Consider the following 16,295-nt stretch of genomic DNA (forward strand, 5'->3'; position numbering starts at 1 on the left):
AAATGAGTTCCTAAAGGCATTGGGAAGGTTTGGGCAGGTGTTTGGGGGAAATAAAACTCCCTGTTCCCTTGTGGGTGTTTGCTCCACCACAGAGCATGCCGGTGTCAGCTCTCCCAACCCCACATCCAGCCTGGCCCCAGTGCCTGTGCTGAGGAACAAGGACACAGCTCTGAGTGATGGGCAGGGAGCCCTGTCTGAGCCACAGTGTTTGAGTACAGCATGGAAGCATTGTTTAACTTCAGATTGTCAGAGCTCATTTGGTGTGAAAATATCTTTCAGGACATGACTACAGAGCTTGTTTGATGTGAAAAAGTATTTTTTGTGAAATTTTCTGACATGCTAATTCTAACAGCAAAAAGCAGGAGTGGACATCAAATGTTGCCTTTGGAGATGTGCTGCATGCCAGACAGAACCAGAGGAATTTGGGGCAAAGAGGCTGAGCACTGGGAAAGTGCTTGAGTAAGCCCTGGTGTTTGTAGAAAGCTGCCCTGAATAATTTCGGCTCAGAACAGCAGGGCTCATGGGGCCAGGTTTGCCTTTGCCACTGCTGATGATTCCAGCATCCTGGGCAGCCAAGTGGCTCCTTGTTCTTCAGCAGAGGAGAATTTTGGAAGTGCTGGTGGAGCTGTTCTGGTGTGCTGGAGGGTGCTGCTGGAAGCTGGGGAGACACCACTCCCACCTTACCTCCTTGCCCTCAGCACAGGGGCAGAGCAGACCCTCGTGCCTGTATGGGGTGGCCTTTTCCTGCACAGCTCCAGCCTCCAGGAAGGAGGCTGTGACCTCTGCAATCAGCAAAACAGGGTGAGAAATCCTTCTTCCTGTCTGGATGCTGGAGGTGGCTGAGGAGGAAGCAATAGTGCATGGAACCCACAGGAAATGGAGTCAGCAGGAAAGGGGCAGCAGGAGAGGCTCTGGCAGCCTGACTTCCTTCCATCACCTTCTGCTCATTGTCCCAGGCTGCCGGGGAGGATTTCTTCTCCTTCCCCCTCTGGAGGAACTCACAAGTGCTGCTGAAGCTGGGAGCCTCAGAGACGTGTGCCCCAGCCCCTTTGCTACAGCAGGGGCACTGCAGGGGCAGCCTGCAGAGCCAGAGCTGCTTGGGCACAGGTGATGCACTGGGCAAGATTCTGCCTGTGTGTTTGCTGAGCCAGCAGCTGCCTGCCAGGAGCCTGCTGCTTCCTTCCATGTCTTTTATCAGATCTGCCAGTTTTCAAAGGGTAGTTAGACCTCAGTAGTGGTGGAGCATCAACTGCTTGGAGATAGGATTTTTTCCTGCAGGATGCAGGCATGGCAATAATTTGGTGCAGGATATCATCCTTGTGTTATCAGGAAAACAGCACAGAAGTCTGTCTTTCAACCTGTTCTTGACTGGGTCCTTGTTGGAATTGGAGATTTGCTCAGTGTAGTTGTTGGGAGGAGGAGGAGGAAGGTGACTTTGGGCCCAAATCACTGACTGGTTTGGGCTGGTTTGGACAAGGTGGCCTGGGACAATGTTGGCTCTCAGTCTGTGCTGCAGCATGAGTTCTGCACACCTCGGCCCAGAGGAGCTGTTGGGGTTACAAGAGCCCAGCCAGGCACATCTGGTCTGAGTGTGCTGTGGGCCAGGCACAGCTCCTGGTCTGCACCTTTAGTGTCAGGTACTGATCTCCTGTTTGACTTGGGCAGAGTTCAGGTGCCAGTGACAGAATCAAGGTGGGACATGGACCCTGCTGATGGACTGACAGACAGAGAAATGCACAAAATGGTTGTTGCAGCCATTCTGCCCTTGTCTCCCTCTCCTAGGAGACAGCTCTGGAGTGCCATTTTGGGACAGACGGCACGTTTGAAGCCCGGTGGGTGAACTCCTCTGCCGTGGAGTGTGTGCACGTGCTGGTGAGTCCAGGGCTGAGGCTGCCAGCCTGGCTTCCCCCAGGTTGAGCATCAGGTCCGAGGGCGGCAGGGTCTCACCCCCAGCCTCCCACCTGGCAGTGGGACACCACTTGCTCTCTTCCCTCCATCTCTCACTCCTGCATTTGCCCCTCTGGGCTCTCTGCATGCGCTGATGCTGGCAGGGCACACACATGTCACTGGTGCTGTGCTCCCAGCTGCGTGCAGTGGCTTTGGCCCTTCCTGGGGCTTGGGAAAGAGCTGCTTGTTTACCTTTCTAAATGGGAAGAGTTTAGTTCAGGCAAAAAATTTGGCCACCTTTCAGGATTGCTATTTCTGTAGCTTTTATTTTGTACAAGGAACTGGCCTGAGAAAATGCTGTGATGCTCACTGGAAAGCAGTGTGTGGTTGTTGGAGGGCAAACTGCACCTGCAAAATGCAGCAAACATTTGGGCTTTCACCAGTAGGAATATTGCAAGTGGAAGCTGGAGAAGAGCACTTTCCCATCACATCACCTGTATCACAGCCCCACACTGAGAATGTGCAGACAGTCCAGGCTGCTCGTTTTCCTGTCCATTTCTGCTAAAAATAGCAGCAACCCAGGGCTCTGTGCTCACCACGATATGCACTGTGTCCTGGTGCCCTTTACTGGGACTTCAGCAAAATGATTAAAACAAAACAGCTGTCCCACTTCTTCTGCTAAGGATAAGACTCTTGTGTCTGGAGGAGCAGTGGTCAAAGAAGCCTCACAAGAAAGGTCAATCCATGGGGGGGGTGTGTGTGTGTGTGTATGTAACCTCCTATTTTACTGAATTTCATAAGGTTTTGTTTGTTTTTTGTGTACAGCTCCACACATCAGAGAAAAGCCATCGCTTCCCAGTGAACCTCCAGCTGAAGGACAAACCAGACAGATTTATCGACAGTCCAGAGATGATGACAGGTCTGAGTTGAAAATATTTTTATGCTTCTCTCATCTGGTTGGCTTGAACGACTCTCAAACCTGGGCAGAGTTTATGGCTTCAGGAGAGAAACCATGGCTCCAGTGGGCTCAGCGCAGTTCCTTCTCTCAGGCACATGCAAAAAGCGTATTTACCCAGAGTCACCCCCGTGAACGTGAGCCCAGAGCCCAGACTGGCACCCACACATCCCTGTTACAGCCAGCCAGAGTCCAGCCCTGCCCAGAAGTGCAGGCAGCTCAGGTCTCACCTGCCAGTGGTGCACGGCTCAGGTTGACTGGTGCTCCCAGTCGGGGTGTGAGCTAGAGAGGAATTCCTCCCTGGGAGAGAAGGATGGGGCAGGGCTCTTCCCTCAGCTCTCACAGGAGCATGGCACCGAGGTTCCACATGCTGTGAAAACTGAGTCCTTCTTTTTGCTTCCTCTGCTGAGAAGGAATAAAATGTGTAAGCACATTTCACCCCTGGCCTGTTCTCTGTCTCTGCAAAGAGTGGCTGGATTCCCAAAAAAGCCCTTGCTACATCAGCAAACTGAGGAAGGCAGGCAGTCAGACCCGAAATGAGTCAGACTCAGACAGGGTGGGCAGGCAGGACGAGCCCAGGGCTCGGAGCGGGGCTGGCACAGCAGCACGGCCAGAGGTGCCCCTTGCCAAGGGCTCTGGCTGGAGGCAGCACTCCCGAGCTCCTTGGCCTCTCACCAGTGTCAGCAGCTGTAGCAGAAGGGGCTGATTTATCTGGAGTGCAGAGGAGGAGGAGAGCCCAAAGAGAGCTTTCCTTTGGAGGATAGCTGTGACAGGGAGAAAGACACGAGCACCAGCAGCCAGTGACCAGGATGGAAAGGTTTCCCCATGGTAAACCCCTGTGAATGGAGGAGGATTATCTTGCAAAGTGAAAATACCTGGAAATAGCAGCATGGGCAGGCATGAGATCTGGTTTCTCTGCAGAAAGAAGAGGGCATAATTTTGCAATACAGTGGTAACCCTGAGGAGGGGGGTGGGACATGGGGTTTTGGCTGTGTCAAACACTCAGTTCTCTGTGTGGGTGGCGCTGGGAGCTGGAACCACAGCAGAAAAAGCGTGGTGGAATTCCCCTCCTCCTGCATGGAGAAGGAGCTCATTTACATAGGCCATGTTTGCATCCATCAGAATTGGCCAGAATATTTGGAGTTCCCACAGGACTGTTGTGCTGCTCTGGCTCCTCCTCTCTTTGCTCAGGCTGGTGTGAGTCACATTAGAGAGACTGCCTTGCATCAGAGATCTGCTAGACAAACATGGGCATCTTTTAAAATGTCTTTAATGAAATCACTGATGTTATTGTTTATTATTTCAATGTTTATTAGCTTTTATTTTACACTCTGTTTTGATAGTCCATTGAAGGAATACAAGATCTGCTATTGGTTGGAAAACCACCCAGTGTAATCCCCTGGAGAGACTGCAGATGACATGGAATAGGCTTTTTTTGTAAAGAATAGGAGAGACCCTCAGTACCAGTGATGTTTCGTTAGCATGGCACAGGCAGTGTTGGTGGTGATGAAGTTTCATTAGCACAGCACAGCAGAGCGTTGAGGCTGAGGGACTCATTAGTTGCTCAGGCAATGCCTTAAGATGCTCCTGTGAGCAGAAGTGCCAAATGTGTCTGTTTCTGTGTTTTATGTGCTCCTGCAAAGTCTCCTGTGGGGAAAAGGGTGTGAAAGCCATGTTTCCTGAGCATTTCTGACTGCTACCTCCATGGATACCCACACTTCAGTGGCAGAAGGCTTGAGGCTGGAGAGGAAATGTGACCCAGGGCACCAGCTAATGGAGATGTGAAGGCAGTATAAGAAAAACATATGGAAGTTGAGCTGAGCAGATCTGAAGGAAGAAGTCAATGAAAGGGGTCTGCGGTCACAGGGGGAAGGAAAGGACTGTAAACCCTGTACAAAGCACAAAGTACCCCATTTTTTGTCAGCGTGGAAGCAATGTGATTGCTTTCCTGGCAGGATGGAGCCAGCTTTGCCAAGCAGCTTCCCATGTAGATGCTGAGAGTTGGAAACATGTAGCATTAATTGACAAAAGGTTCCAAGTTTGGGCGTTGCTTGTTTTTCTCCCAAGGGGGAGAAAAAGGAAAAGAACGTGCTAAATAATATTGTAGTGTGAACAAGCGCCCAGGCTCTCTGGGAAATCTGCAGGATGGTAGCCAAGGGCTCCCTTGTCTTGCTGTGTGCTCTGCTCATCCGCTGGATTTCAGACTTTCCTGGGATTTACGTAGCGGGCAGGTGGTGGGAGCGGGGGGGCCGTGTGGGTTGGATTGCCTCAGGCTAAGCAAAGCTGCGAGAGCCTCAGGCCTGGAGCTGACGCTGTCTTTGTCTCTGGTGGTTCAGTGGAGGTGTACAACTGTGCGACCGGCAGCGCCGACTGCTCCCAGTGCCTGGGGAGGGAGGACCTGGGGCACCGCTGCCTCTGGAGTGAGAGCAGCTCCAGCTGCAGGCTGCAGACCGAGCCTCCACAGGCCGCTGAAGTCTGCCCACCTCCAGAGATACGCAAGGTAAGAGCCGAAGGCAGCACGGAGGGTGCTCGCAGTGTGGCGTGGTGTGAGGTGGTGCCAAGGGCTGGGACTGGCTGCACTGGAGCTGAGGAGGATCTGCACATTGTCCCTGGCACGGGATGGGGTCCAGACCAGCACTGAATTGTTCACTGGCTTTCTATGTTGTCAAGGACATCTTGCTAGTGACAGGATCCAGTCTTCATCGTGTTAGAGGGAAAAACAACAGCAGCACCATCATGGCCGGTCCCCTGTCCTCTCGCAGCACTGGGATGTTGCCGTGACCAGACCATGCTCTGTCCCCTCACAGCAATGGGGGCAGCAGCTGTCAGGTGAAACCGGTAGTGTAGCAGTGGGTTCAAAGCTGGTCTGTGGAAGAAAGCATGTTTCTTCCCAGATGTGTTTGCAGCTGAAGTGATCCTTGACTAAACCCCACTGCCCAACACAGCAGGGGAGTGTGGTGGTTTCTCCTCTGCCAAGCCGGAGTAAGGAGACTCTGGTGTTGGGTGCACTGGGCAAGCAGGAGTGTGAGGAGTGATTCTGTTTGCTTCACAGGGCTCAGGTGGTGCTTGGACACCAGGATTGGCTCAGGGATGAAGGCCAGAAGCTCCTGGTTCTCCCCTGACCTGGTCTAGTGGAAGGTGTCCCTGCCAATGGCATGAATCATAGATGATCTTTGAGGTCTCTTCCAACCCAAACCATTCTGGGACCCTGTGATGCTCTGACCTTATGCCCTGCCCCTTGGTGCTGCAGATCGAGCCGCTGCGGGGGCCTCTGGAGGGGGGCACGCTGCTGACCATCCGCGGGAGGAACCTGGGCCGGCGCTTCGGCGACATCGCGGGCGCCGTGCGCGTGGGCAGCGTGCTCTGCGCCCCGCTGCCCCACAGATACGTCGTCTCTGAGACGTGAGTTGGAGGAGCCGGGGAGGAGGGACCCCGGCCCCTGCATGTCCCTGGCCCATGCCCATCCCTCCCTGTCCCTGCGGCCAGGCAGAGGCCAGCTGCTGCTGCCCGTCGCCGCTGCCATCGGCCTCCTCCATCCGCAGAGTGGTGTGCCAGACCGGAGAGGCTCCGGAGGCGTTCTCGGACGTGGTCACGGTCAACGTGAGCCGGGAGGGGAGGTCCAGGGAGCGGTACTCCTACGTGGTGAGTGTTCCTTTGGTGATTCCTGTGCCCCTTAAAGTGGGTGTGCAGCTCCCCATGCCTCCCCCAGCTGGCTGAGAAACAGGATCTACAACTACATCTTGGGGTCCTTAAGGAGCTGCTGAGGTGTCACCTCACCTGTGGTTACCTGTGTGGGGTGTGGCAGGACCACAGCAGGATGCTGGCAGCACAGCCACGCTCCCAGACTCAGCTCCTGCAGGGGTCTGTCTCATTCCAGCTCTATTGGCAGTTCTCCTGCTATAAAAAGGAACTCAGTTTTCTTCTACCTCTTTTGCTGAAGTGTTGTTACAACCTGTGAGATTTTTTGAGACTTGTGAAGCCCCTTTGTGCTGTGTAAGTTACATTCCATAAACTCACATTGTTTAGAACTGATATTTTTGCTGCAGAGATTGTATTAGTTTTTGCATGAAATAATGTGTAGGGATTAGACTGAAGCTAACCCCATGTCACTGTGCAATGAAAAGCCCTTTATAACTTTGTGCTGTGCTGTTTCACAAAGATAGCTTTCATCTCTATAAACCTGGAGAGAAATCCATGCATTTTTTCTCTTCCCAACATGAACCTTCTTCTTGGACAGTATTCATGGACAGCCATGCTGGGTGGGTGCTGAGAGCACGTGGAGTGCTTGGAGCCATTGTGCCTCCACGGCAGCTTCAGCTGGGGCAGGACAGTCTGTGCTGCAAGTTGTTGGCCTGGGAGGAGACCTGGAGCTCCAGAAAACACTTTGATTCCTGGTGGCCATTGTGAGGAACTTGGGGCAGATCATGGAGTGTGATTCTCCCACCCTGAAGTCAATGACAGATTGGGTGTTTAGTTCAGGGAGTTGAGAGCACGCAGCCAGCACAGGCATGGCACACCCCAGCACCCAGCAGAGCCGGGCCTGACACTGCATGGGGAGAGGCTGGGGAGTGATGGCACAGCCAGGCCAGTCTCAGCAGGAGTTCCCAGATCCCATTTCCACATTTTCCAGGTGTCCAGGTTCACATCCCAACAGCCCCCTTGGTTTGGGGATCCTCAGGATGTGTGTGCTGAGCTGGCACATCCCCCACTGCTGGCTGAGAGGGGGGAGAGGGGCCCCGAGAGTGGAACAGGGCTGGGCAGCTCCTTCACCAGCTCTTAACATGCGAGGAAAAGCCTCTCAGGAAACACCTGTGGAAGCACCAATGCTGAACAAAGCCAGGCCCTGACCTCAGCCTGGGTCCATGGCAGCCCTGTGCCGGCAGCTCCGAGGCAAGCTTAGGGAGCAGGCTCCTCCCTGGAGAGAGAGGGGAGCCCTTCCTGCTTGGGTGGCACAGTAGAAAACTGCTGTCTGTCTGTCTCTGTTTGTCTGTCTTGTTTGTCTTAGCAAAGCTTGGAGCACATATGAGGGAGTGCCCTGCCTTGTGCACGTGTTGGGGAGGGACACTGCATGATGAAGGTGTAAAGTAGCTTTCGTGCCATGTGCAGACCAAGCAACACTCTTGTTTTCTTGGTTCTCCTCTCCCATCTGATGGCATGCAAATGGAGTAGCCTATACCATGTGAGGCTGGTCTTGGTGAGACCTGAACTTTGGCATTGGTACAGTTGCCTGGAAAAGTTTAAAAGCCTTTCAGAAGTGCCCGTCCAAAGAAGGTACTTCATGACATACCAGATATTGTTTGTGTGCTACATCTTTCAAAGTCCCCATGATACATGCCTAGAAGAGACAGAATTCAGCTGTAATTGTACTGAGGAGGAGGGAGACGCTTCTTCAGGACGTTACAGCAGGCTATGGATGAGCTGGATTTGCCAAAGCTGTGATGGAGGTGATTGGTGCTGGCAGTGCACCAAGAGCAGCAGCCCCTGGCTCTGGCTAAGGGGAAGGGCTTTGGGGAACAGGAATAATCCTCTCTGCTGATGCTGTAGCTGTACTTATGAATATGTGGGTTAAGGGCCAAGGCCAGGAGACAGCTGCCTGCAGACACCAGAGAAATAGAAATTAGCAAAACAGATCCGGTGGAAATGGGTGACGGTCAGAACTGACAGAAGAAATGTCAGTAGAGGAGCAAAGCCATCTGAGTGTAGGACAAGGGCAAGGGTTAACACATGGGTTTGTGTGGCAGAGACTGCAGGCAAGGCATTAACAGCAGGCTCAGCCTGCACTCCACTGCCCACCTGCAAGGATCGAGGGTCTGCTCTGCACGAGCAAGGGATGGGCTGGGGGGAGCGGGGCCAGCCCCCGCGGGTCTGTCTGAGAGGGAGTCACAGGGCCCTGTGGAAGGGTCTCAGGATCATGATTTGCTCTGCTCTGGCTATCCTGCTCAAATGGAGCAGGGATGTTGCCAGCAGCCTCTCCTGGGGTGCCTGTGAGCAGACAAGAGGGCTCAGTGCCACGTGAGTTATCAAAGCCTCCAGCTCATGAATCTCAGGAAGATTTCCAGGGGCTGCAAACACAGATAACATACACACTAATTTATGCTGCAAATGGCAAGAGGCAAAGTAACTTCCCCCTCAGTTCCTGTTGCCGCAAGAGATGCAGATTTGAAGTTTCCTTAGCAGGGGGTCTGATATTCAATTATCTAAACCCAGGTGGCCGTTTTACTGATCTAAAGGCCATCGTCCAGTGAGGCTTTAACATTATCCTTGCATTTAGGAGGACATGGATCTAGAAGGGCTGAGATGGTGAGGGAGGGAATGAGTAGAAATTTCCTTTTATTGATGGATCTTGTGCTGTCACTGGCTCTGGACCTCCTGCTGGAAATCTGAAGGGAATGGTGAGATCCTGGGCTCCTGTTTGGCCCCATGTTTCATTTACAGCGAGTGTTTAGGGACCACTGAGAGTCACAGAGGTTTTATTTGATCTTACTCCTTAGCTTTTGTATCACTTCTCTTTTTCTGAAAGCTTGCCAGCAAAAGCTTTTGCTGTGCTGCTGTTTGAGCCTCACAGTGCTGGACTCTTACTCGAACTTCTGAATCAATTCCCATGTACAGTGTAGAATATCCAGCTGCAGATTTACCAGGCTAGAAAACAGATTTCCCCTTTGTTTTTAGCTTCCCGTGGTGCAGTCCATAGCTCCTCTGAATGGCCCGAAGGCAGGAGGAACAAGAGTGACCATCAGAGGCAGCAGGCTGGATGTCGGCTCAGAGCTCCGTGTCCTCATCAACTCCTCCAAGCAGTGCACGGACCTCAGGTGAGAGCAGGGCTGGGGGCTGGCACTGGAGTAGTGATGAGAGCCCAAGCATTAGGAAGGTTGGTATTGTCCCCCAAGAAGTCAGGCAGAGCGAGGGTTTTGATGGGGGGCACCACTGCATGCTGGCATGGCATCCCCCTGCCTGCCCTTCCCCTCTGCGTGCACGGGCCCAGCAGCCGGGTGCTGAGCTGGGAGCTGCCCCTGGCAGGCCTGGAGGAACAGCTGTTGGCACGGCACTGGAAGCTCCTTGCCATCTGTGGCTGCCAGCTGCCTGTCAGGGTGCTCGGGCCAGGCTGCAGCCTGCAGCTCCCTGCAGCTCACCTCGTGTCCTACGCAGCCGCACGGACAGCAGCATCACCTGCACCATGCCCGCCGTGGAGCTCACCACGGCTGTGCCAGTCTGCGTGCAGTTCGAGAACAAGTCTTGTGCCAGCCACAACATCACTTTCAAGTATGAGAAGAACCCGGTTATATCAGACATCAACCCCAAAAAGAGCCACATCAGGTGAGATCCTGCCCTAGCTGAGGCAGCCTGGGAAAGAGGGGGTCAGCTCCAGGTGGGAGAGGGTGGGGAGAGGGTCCTGCCAGGAGAAAGGGGCTTCTCAGCCCTGGGCTGGACAGGTATAGAGGGTGCCTTAGCTTGCTCTTGGCGTGCTCCAGGGTAACCCCAGCAAGGGAGAAGAAGAGGTGTAGCACACCAGGACTGTCCATTGCTTATTTTGATGCATTTACAAGTGGAAAAATGTCAGCCTTGGTAACAATACTGTGCACACCTCGTGAGTGTTTTGGGGAGGCCCAGGTGGGGGCTCTATGAGACCCTGAGGGTTTTTCTTGGCAGTAAAACTGCTGGAGGATAAGATGCGATTTGTAATTTTGGATTTCAACCTTCCCCGAGGTCACAGTATTTAATTTTTAAAGTGTGTTGCTTTTAGTTTCACATCTCAGTGGAGTTCTCAGACTTCTGTTCCTTTGGATACCGTGGTGAAATACCACCCTCCTCACCTGTGGAGGCTGAAAAACCGAGGGCTGACTAGGAAATCTGGGAGGGCAGCAGCTGTGCCACAGGACATCGCTGAAAGCACGGCCAGGGCCGAGCAGGAGAGGCTCTGGTGGTCTGACCCTCTTGGAACAAAGCTGCCTCTCTGTTCCCGAGCACAATGCCAAGGCTGCAGGCTGTGGGAATGTTAGGGGAAAGGCAGAGCCATGACTCAGCCAGGCTTCCAACTGCTGAGTGGCAAGAGCAGTGTCTAAAAAGAGACAAGGGAAGAATGTCCTGCCTGCAGTCACAAAGGAAACCACTGCGGTGTTTCTCAGTCACCTTAGTCTGCTTCCTTGGTACTTAGAGCCGTTCCCAAATTTCAGATAATGAGGATGGCAACTGCAGGCTCTCCCCAGCCTCTGGCGTTGCTCGTGCAGTCTGACTGCTTCAGCACATTGCTGGACTATTGACCATGAGGTGCCAATAACTTGTGTGAAAATTTAGCTGGTTCTGATTTCTTTTACCATATTGATAAAATAATCCATATAACCAAAATCTAAACCGATGCAAAATTGTACACTAGTCTGCAGATGTGAAAGGCTAGTGAGAAACTTGGATCATAACTTCCCAGTGATATCCCCAGGCTTCAGAGAACCCTGGGGCCTCGTGCCCAAAGTCACTGTGCCTGGAGTACTCTTCAGATAACAGGACTTGTGAGTCTTGCCTGTTCCCTGGCAAATACTCCAAACAAGTCAAATGTGATATGGGGAAGGTTGATCTAGGGTGCAGATGAGTGGTGATGGTTCTCCAGCCCTTGCTCTGCCTTGTGCACATTGGAGCTGCTCATTATTCTTGTTAGTTGACTGCACAGTGGGAAGCTCATGTGTTGCAGTCCCCCCAAGCAGATTCAAAACACAGCAATTTTCACATTTTGGTCTAAATCATAACTTCCTGGAAGATGTAGGATGAGGGACATTTCCCTCTCCAATCTCACAGCTCTGTGTGGGTTGCTGCAGGGCAGGGGCAGGGGTGAGGGCAGAGGCTGTGTCCTGGCCATCGCTTTGCAGGTCACTCACAGGGGCAGTGGCCAGGATGCCTGCTGCCTACCCTGGCATGCAGAGGCTGCTCCTCTGAACAGTGGGAAGGGGGACGGCTCACTGATGCTGGAAGAGGCTCCCCCCTTTCCACCAGAGCATCTACTCCTCTTTCCTTGCTTTCTTCCATGACATTGTGGTAGCTGTGTAGGTAGCTTCCTACTTCTGCTGTAAGTAGGAAGAAGACTTCGGCCATTGGGTCACATTTTCTGCTGAGGCAGCTTGGAAACATCTCTGAGGAAATGACAGGAGGAGGATGCAGCCCCCACATCCCACTGCTGCACTGTCCTCTGCAGTCACCCTCTCTTTCTTCCCTTCTGGCAGCGGGGGCAGGATCATCACGCTGGAAGGAAGAGGCTTTGGGCTGGTGCAGAACGTGTCCATGGCTGTGCGTGGCATCGGCAGGGAGCACACGGTGGGTGTCTGGGCCAGGTGTGGCCCCGTGGTGAGCAGGGCTGCGTGCCTGCTCCAGCTGTGAGGGTGGGGCTCGGCCCGTGCCTCAGGGTGGGCTGGGAGCGCTCTGGTGCTGGGTTCTGACACGCTCACGCTGCTGCTTTCAGCGCTGCAAGGTGCACACTGACACGGCCATCACCTGCCCCTCTCCAGCTGCCTCCAACGTCACTGTGGGGACCAAGCCAGCCCCTGTGGATTTCTACCTCAACGGGCGCCTCTACACTGACGAGCGCTCGGCCCTGGATGAGGAGATGTACCCCGAGGAGGCCCTGCACATCAGCAAATTCAGCCTGGGCTACTACGCTGACCCCCAGTTCTCCACAGCCAAGAAGGAGAAGTGGATCAAGCACCATCCTGGCGAGCCCTTAACTCTGGTCATACATGTAAGAGGGTGGTGGTCACAGCTCTGCTTCTCTCCGCGTGCTGCCATCTCCACCCTGGGCAGCTCCTCAGCCCTAAGTACCAGCACAGGGACTGTCCACAGACACAGGGCAGAGAAAGGGGTGGATGGGAACTGGGGCAGCAGGAGCAGCTGATTTTGGCTCAGCCTGCAGCTTCTGCATCTCTCCACCCCAGGAAATGCAGTGTGGTCTGGGGATGCCTTCTCAGGCATGATGCCAGAGAGCTGCCTGGGGAGGGTGCTCTAGCAAGGGGCTAAATGAAATACTGGACATGTGGAAAAGAACTACAGTGCCCTGGCCTGAAACCAGGCAGGTGCTGCAGAAGGGCCTGACAATAGGTGTTTATTCCTGCAGAAACAGATCATTCATTCTTCTCTTTTGGCTACTGAATTCAGCTCAGCTCACAAGGAAGTTGGGGTGCAGAAGCTGATTGGCCTGGACAATGAGCAATAGTAATTCAAAGGCCATTGTTTGCTGCAGGATATCCTAATGGTTTGCAATGTGCTCCAGAAATGTGCTCCCCCTCTCTCAGGCTTTGCAGGCGCATCCCCTGGCTGTCCCCTCTGTTGTACATCCTTCCCCCCTCCCAGATGGGTGCTTACATCCTTATCTTCCAGGCACAGCAGGCCCGATCAAAAGCAGATTTTTCCAGGTTCCATGAGGGGCTTGTTCATCCTATGCCCCATGCTGAGTGAAGAATGGGAAACAGGAAAATGGGGAATGGCCTGGTTTTGGCTTTCCTGCGGAGTGCTGGAAAAATGTCCTTGGTGAGGGAGAGTCTTCCCAGGTCTGCAAAACAGCAGGGAATATGGAAAGTAAAGCAGGAAGATCGATTGCCATTCTGACTGCTATGCTGCAGCCTGACATCCTGATATTTTTCCTGCCTTTAGAAAGAACCTGACAGCCTGGGCCTGGAGAGCAATGAATACCAGGTGAAAATCGGCCTGATCTCGTGTGAGATCCAGATTGTTTCAGACAAAGTCATCCACTGCTCCATCAACGAGTCGCTGAGCTCCTCGCAGAGGCAGCTGCCGGTGACGGTGAGTGGGGGCTCTGCGGGCAGGGGGTCCCTGCACCCTGCGCTCCCTGCCAGCCCCAGCTCACCCTGCAGGAGGCTGCGCAGGGGAACGGTGCCCCAAGCAGGCTGTGCTGCCGCAGGGCAGTGGCCAGCAGGCTGCAGGGGCCAGGCTGAGGGCTGCTCCAAGCCAGCACTGCCCGCTGAGCTCCGGCGCTGCGCCCGGGGAGGCTGCTCAGCTCTAAGAGGCACACTGAGGTCTCGGGCATGTGAGGTTTTGTCACCTGCCCTGAGTTCCTGCTCCTCATGGGATGTGTTTGGGGATTTCCTTGCAGCTTTAAGCCATTGGCTCTGCCCCAGCAGCAGAAGGGCTATGAGTGGCCATGAGAGCCCAGCCTTCACCCAGCTGGGTCCCTGACCGGGCGGGTGAGAGCAGCACTCAGGGCTTCCAAAGGCTGCTGCTTTCTTACTGCAGAGTTCAGTGTTCAGGGCTGCTGTTTCTCTTTGTGTCTGCAACTGCCCACACTTGGTTACTGTCCTGTTTCCCAGAGGGCTGGACTGAGCTGCTGTGCTTGCCTCAGTTTCCCTCGTGTCGTACCCAGCCCGTGGCCATGCAGGGATGTGACCATGGCTCTTTGTATCTGAGAGAAAATGCCTCCACCCCCGTGGGAGACCCCACTGCCCTCTCCCAGTCCGTGTGTTGGCAGGGGATGGATGGGAGCCTGAGGCATGGGCAGGGAGGGCAAGGAGAGCTGGAGGCACCTGCAGAGCTCTGGAGCTGGGCTGCCCAGGAGAAAGGCACAATGCACTGCCAGTTTGCTGACAGGACTGTCCAGTTTACTGCCAGCAGTCTGAGGTCTATGAAATTCTGTTGCAAACTGGAAACATGGAAATGCAGAAGTAACAGAATTTCTTGAGTCATCTTAACAGGAATTTTAAACAGGGTAAATTTTAATTTTTTTTTTTTTTTAAGAACTGAGAAACAGGGGAATTCCTTTGTGGAAGAAAAGGAATTTTTGAATTTGCTAGTCTTGGTGTGACATTAACCAACCACGGCAAGTCCCCAGGAAGCAGGAGAGTGATACCCAGCCCTAAATATCACAAGGGTGTTCAGAGTGCACCAGCAATGAAAGTGCAGCTAATTAATCTGCTTATATTCATACCTGTGCACCCTTACTAAACCTACAGGCATGGCTGGGGCCCTTGCCTGCCATTCCACGAGTGGCTGCTGCTTTGTCACACATGAGAAATGGCTTTGGTGACACAGGGCGGGATCTGCAGGGCCTTGCCTGGGTCGCACTGAGGGTTGAGTAGAGCTGTCCAGCTACACTAGAGAGACTTGTCAAGACATTCAGGCTCATCTTTGTTTATGACCAAACAGTTTAAGCATTGAACTAAACAGTAGCTGAAGGATTTTTTTCTCTGAAAAATACAAAAGGCTGAGCTGGTGAGGGAAGAAAGACTCAAAACACCTTAAGGAGTTGCCTCGTTGCAGCATTTCAGAGGGAAAAAGTGGCGATCCTGAGGCTGGGCATGTGGCTGTGAGGCTGCTGAATAAACCTGCCCAGGTGCTCTTGCAGTGCTGTGGCTCCTGTCCCTGGCCAGCACCATGGCTCTTGGACAATGTGCCAGGGTAGAGACCAAAGCTCTCAGTCCCTGGAGCCTCCCCCCGGCAGCAGCCATGCCCTCACAATGCTCCCAGAGCTAGGGCTGGATTTCCCTCAGGATCCAGCTGCGTGTCTGGTGGTGGAGGTGGTGGGAAGGTCCTGCTTGTGGGACAGCTTTGGTCCAGTGGCTGAGAGCTGCTGGAATTTCACCCCAATAGGCATCTTACCCAGAGGTGTTCCATGACACAGGAAATCAAGATTAATTTTGATTAATCAAATGATTAATTAAAATAATAAGATATTGGAGCTCTTCCCTACCTAATTTCAAGGTTTTTTTCTCAAGTTTCTCTCACTTCTCGTTCCTTGGGAGAAGTGAAACTCACATTTCCAGAAGCGAAAGCCTTGTGTGGTCATGAGTTTTCCTTATCAGATGATGCTGTGGAATCCTTTCATCCCAAGGGCCCAAAGAGCTGTTTGTAAACGGCACCCAGGAACTTGCCAGCCTGTGATGTGTGCTGGCCTGTTCCCTTCTGGGATCAGGAGACCCAGGGACTGAGCTCTAGTGGTTTGTGCTTGTTGTCACAAGAAGTACAGGCTGGGAGCAGAGCCAGCACCTTCTGACACCCCTTTCACTGCTTTAGCCACAAGATCATTACTCGTCTATGGTCTCGTTTATTTTTATTCCCTAAGTTTATTTGTATTTCAAGGACTTTAAAGTTTCTTAACCCTACTTCTTCTGGGTGGCAGCCGTTCTGATTTGGGAGGAGAAAGGCGAGTGCAGCAGGGCTCCAAATGCTGTTCAGAGCCATAAAGAAGCTGATGATTAATGGAAGTGATTTTCTAGTAAGAGCAGCACAGGCAGCCTTGTGCAGTGCCATGGGCTCTCTAGGAAAGGGCTGTCTCTTCTGGGGCAGGTGCAGTGGGGCCATGGGACCCGCAGTTCTGCCACCAAAGCCCTGTGCTGGCACTGGGATGGGCACCACTGCAGCATCACAGCCTGCTGGGTGTGGCCTTGGCATCCGCCAGAGCACAGGAAGGGAGCTGGGCTCCCGGAGAGTGCCCAAGGTCTGGCAGTGAGGGGCACAGCCCAGCCTC

General features: G+C 53.4%; 1 protein-coding gene across 2 annotated transcripts in view; it reads left to right on the forward strand.

Moving 5' to 3' along the window:
- PLXND1 (plexin D1) overlaps positions 1 to 16,295 on the forward strand; it is a 68,282-nt gene that overhangs the window by 28,512 nt on the left and 23,475 nt on the right. For both annotated transcript variants that reach the window (XM_071439252.1, XM_071439253.1), the window contains exons 10-19: positions 1,783 to 1,872; positions 2,713 to 2,806; positions 5,179 to 5,342; positions 6,093 to 6,244; positions 6,385 to 6,484; positions 9,512 to 9,651; positions 9,989 to 10,156; positions 12,049 to 12,139; positions 12,285 to 12,560; positions 13,469 to 13,618. In XM_071439252.1, coding sequence (XP_071295353.1) covers positions 1,783 to 1,872; positions 2,713 to 2,806; positions 5,179 to 5,342; positions 6,093 to 6,244; positions 6,385 to 6,484; positions 9,512 to 9,651; positions 9,989 to 10,156; positions 12,049 to 12,139; positions 12,285 to 12,560; positions 13,469 to 13,618 — 1,425 coding nt within the window. The remainder of the gene's footprint in view (positions 1 to 1,782; positions 1,873 to 2,712; positions 2,807 to 5,178; positions 5,343 to 6,092; positions 6,245 to 6,384; positions 6,485 to 9,511; positions 9,652 to 9,988; positions 10,157 to 12,048; positions 12,140 to 12,284; positions 12,561 to 13,468; positions 13,619 to 16,295) is intronic.

Source organism: Agelaius tricolor, unplaced genomic scaffold, assembly GCF_023055355.1.
Source record: "Agelaius tricolor isolate 1412-34295 unplaced genomic scaffold, bAgeTri1.0.p SCAF_14, whole genome shotgun sequence".
In the NCBI taxonomy this organism is placed as follows: Eukaryota; Metazoa; Chordata; class Aves; order Passeriformes; family Icteridae; genus Agelaius; species Agelaius tricolor.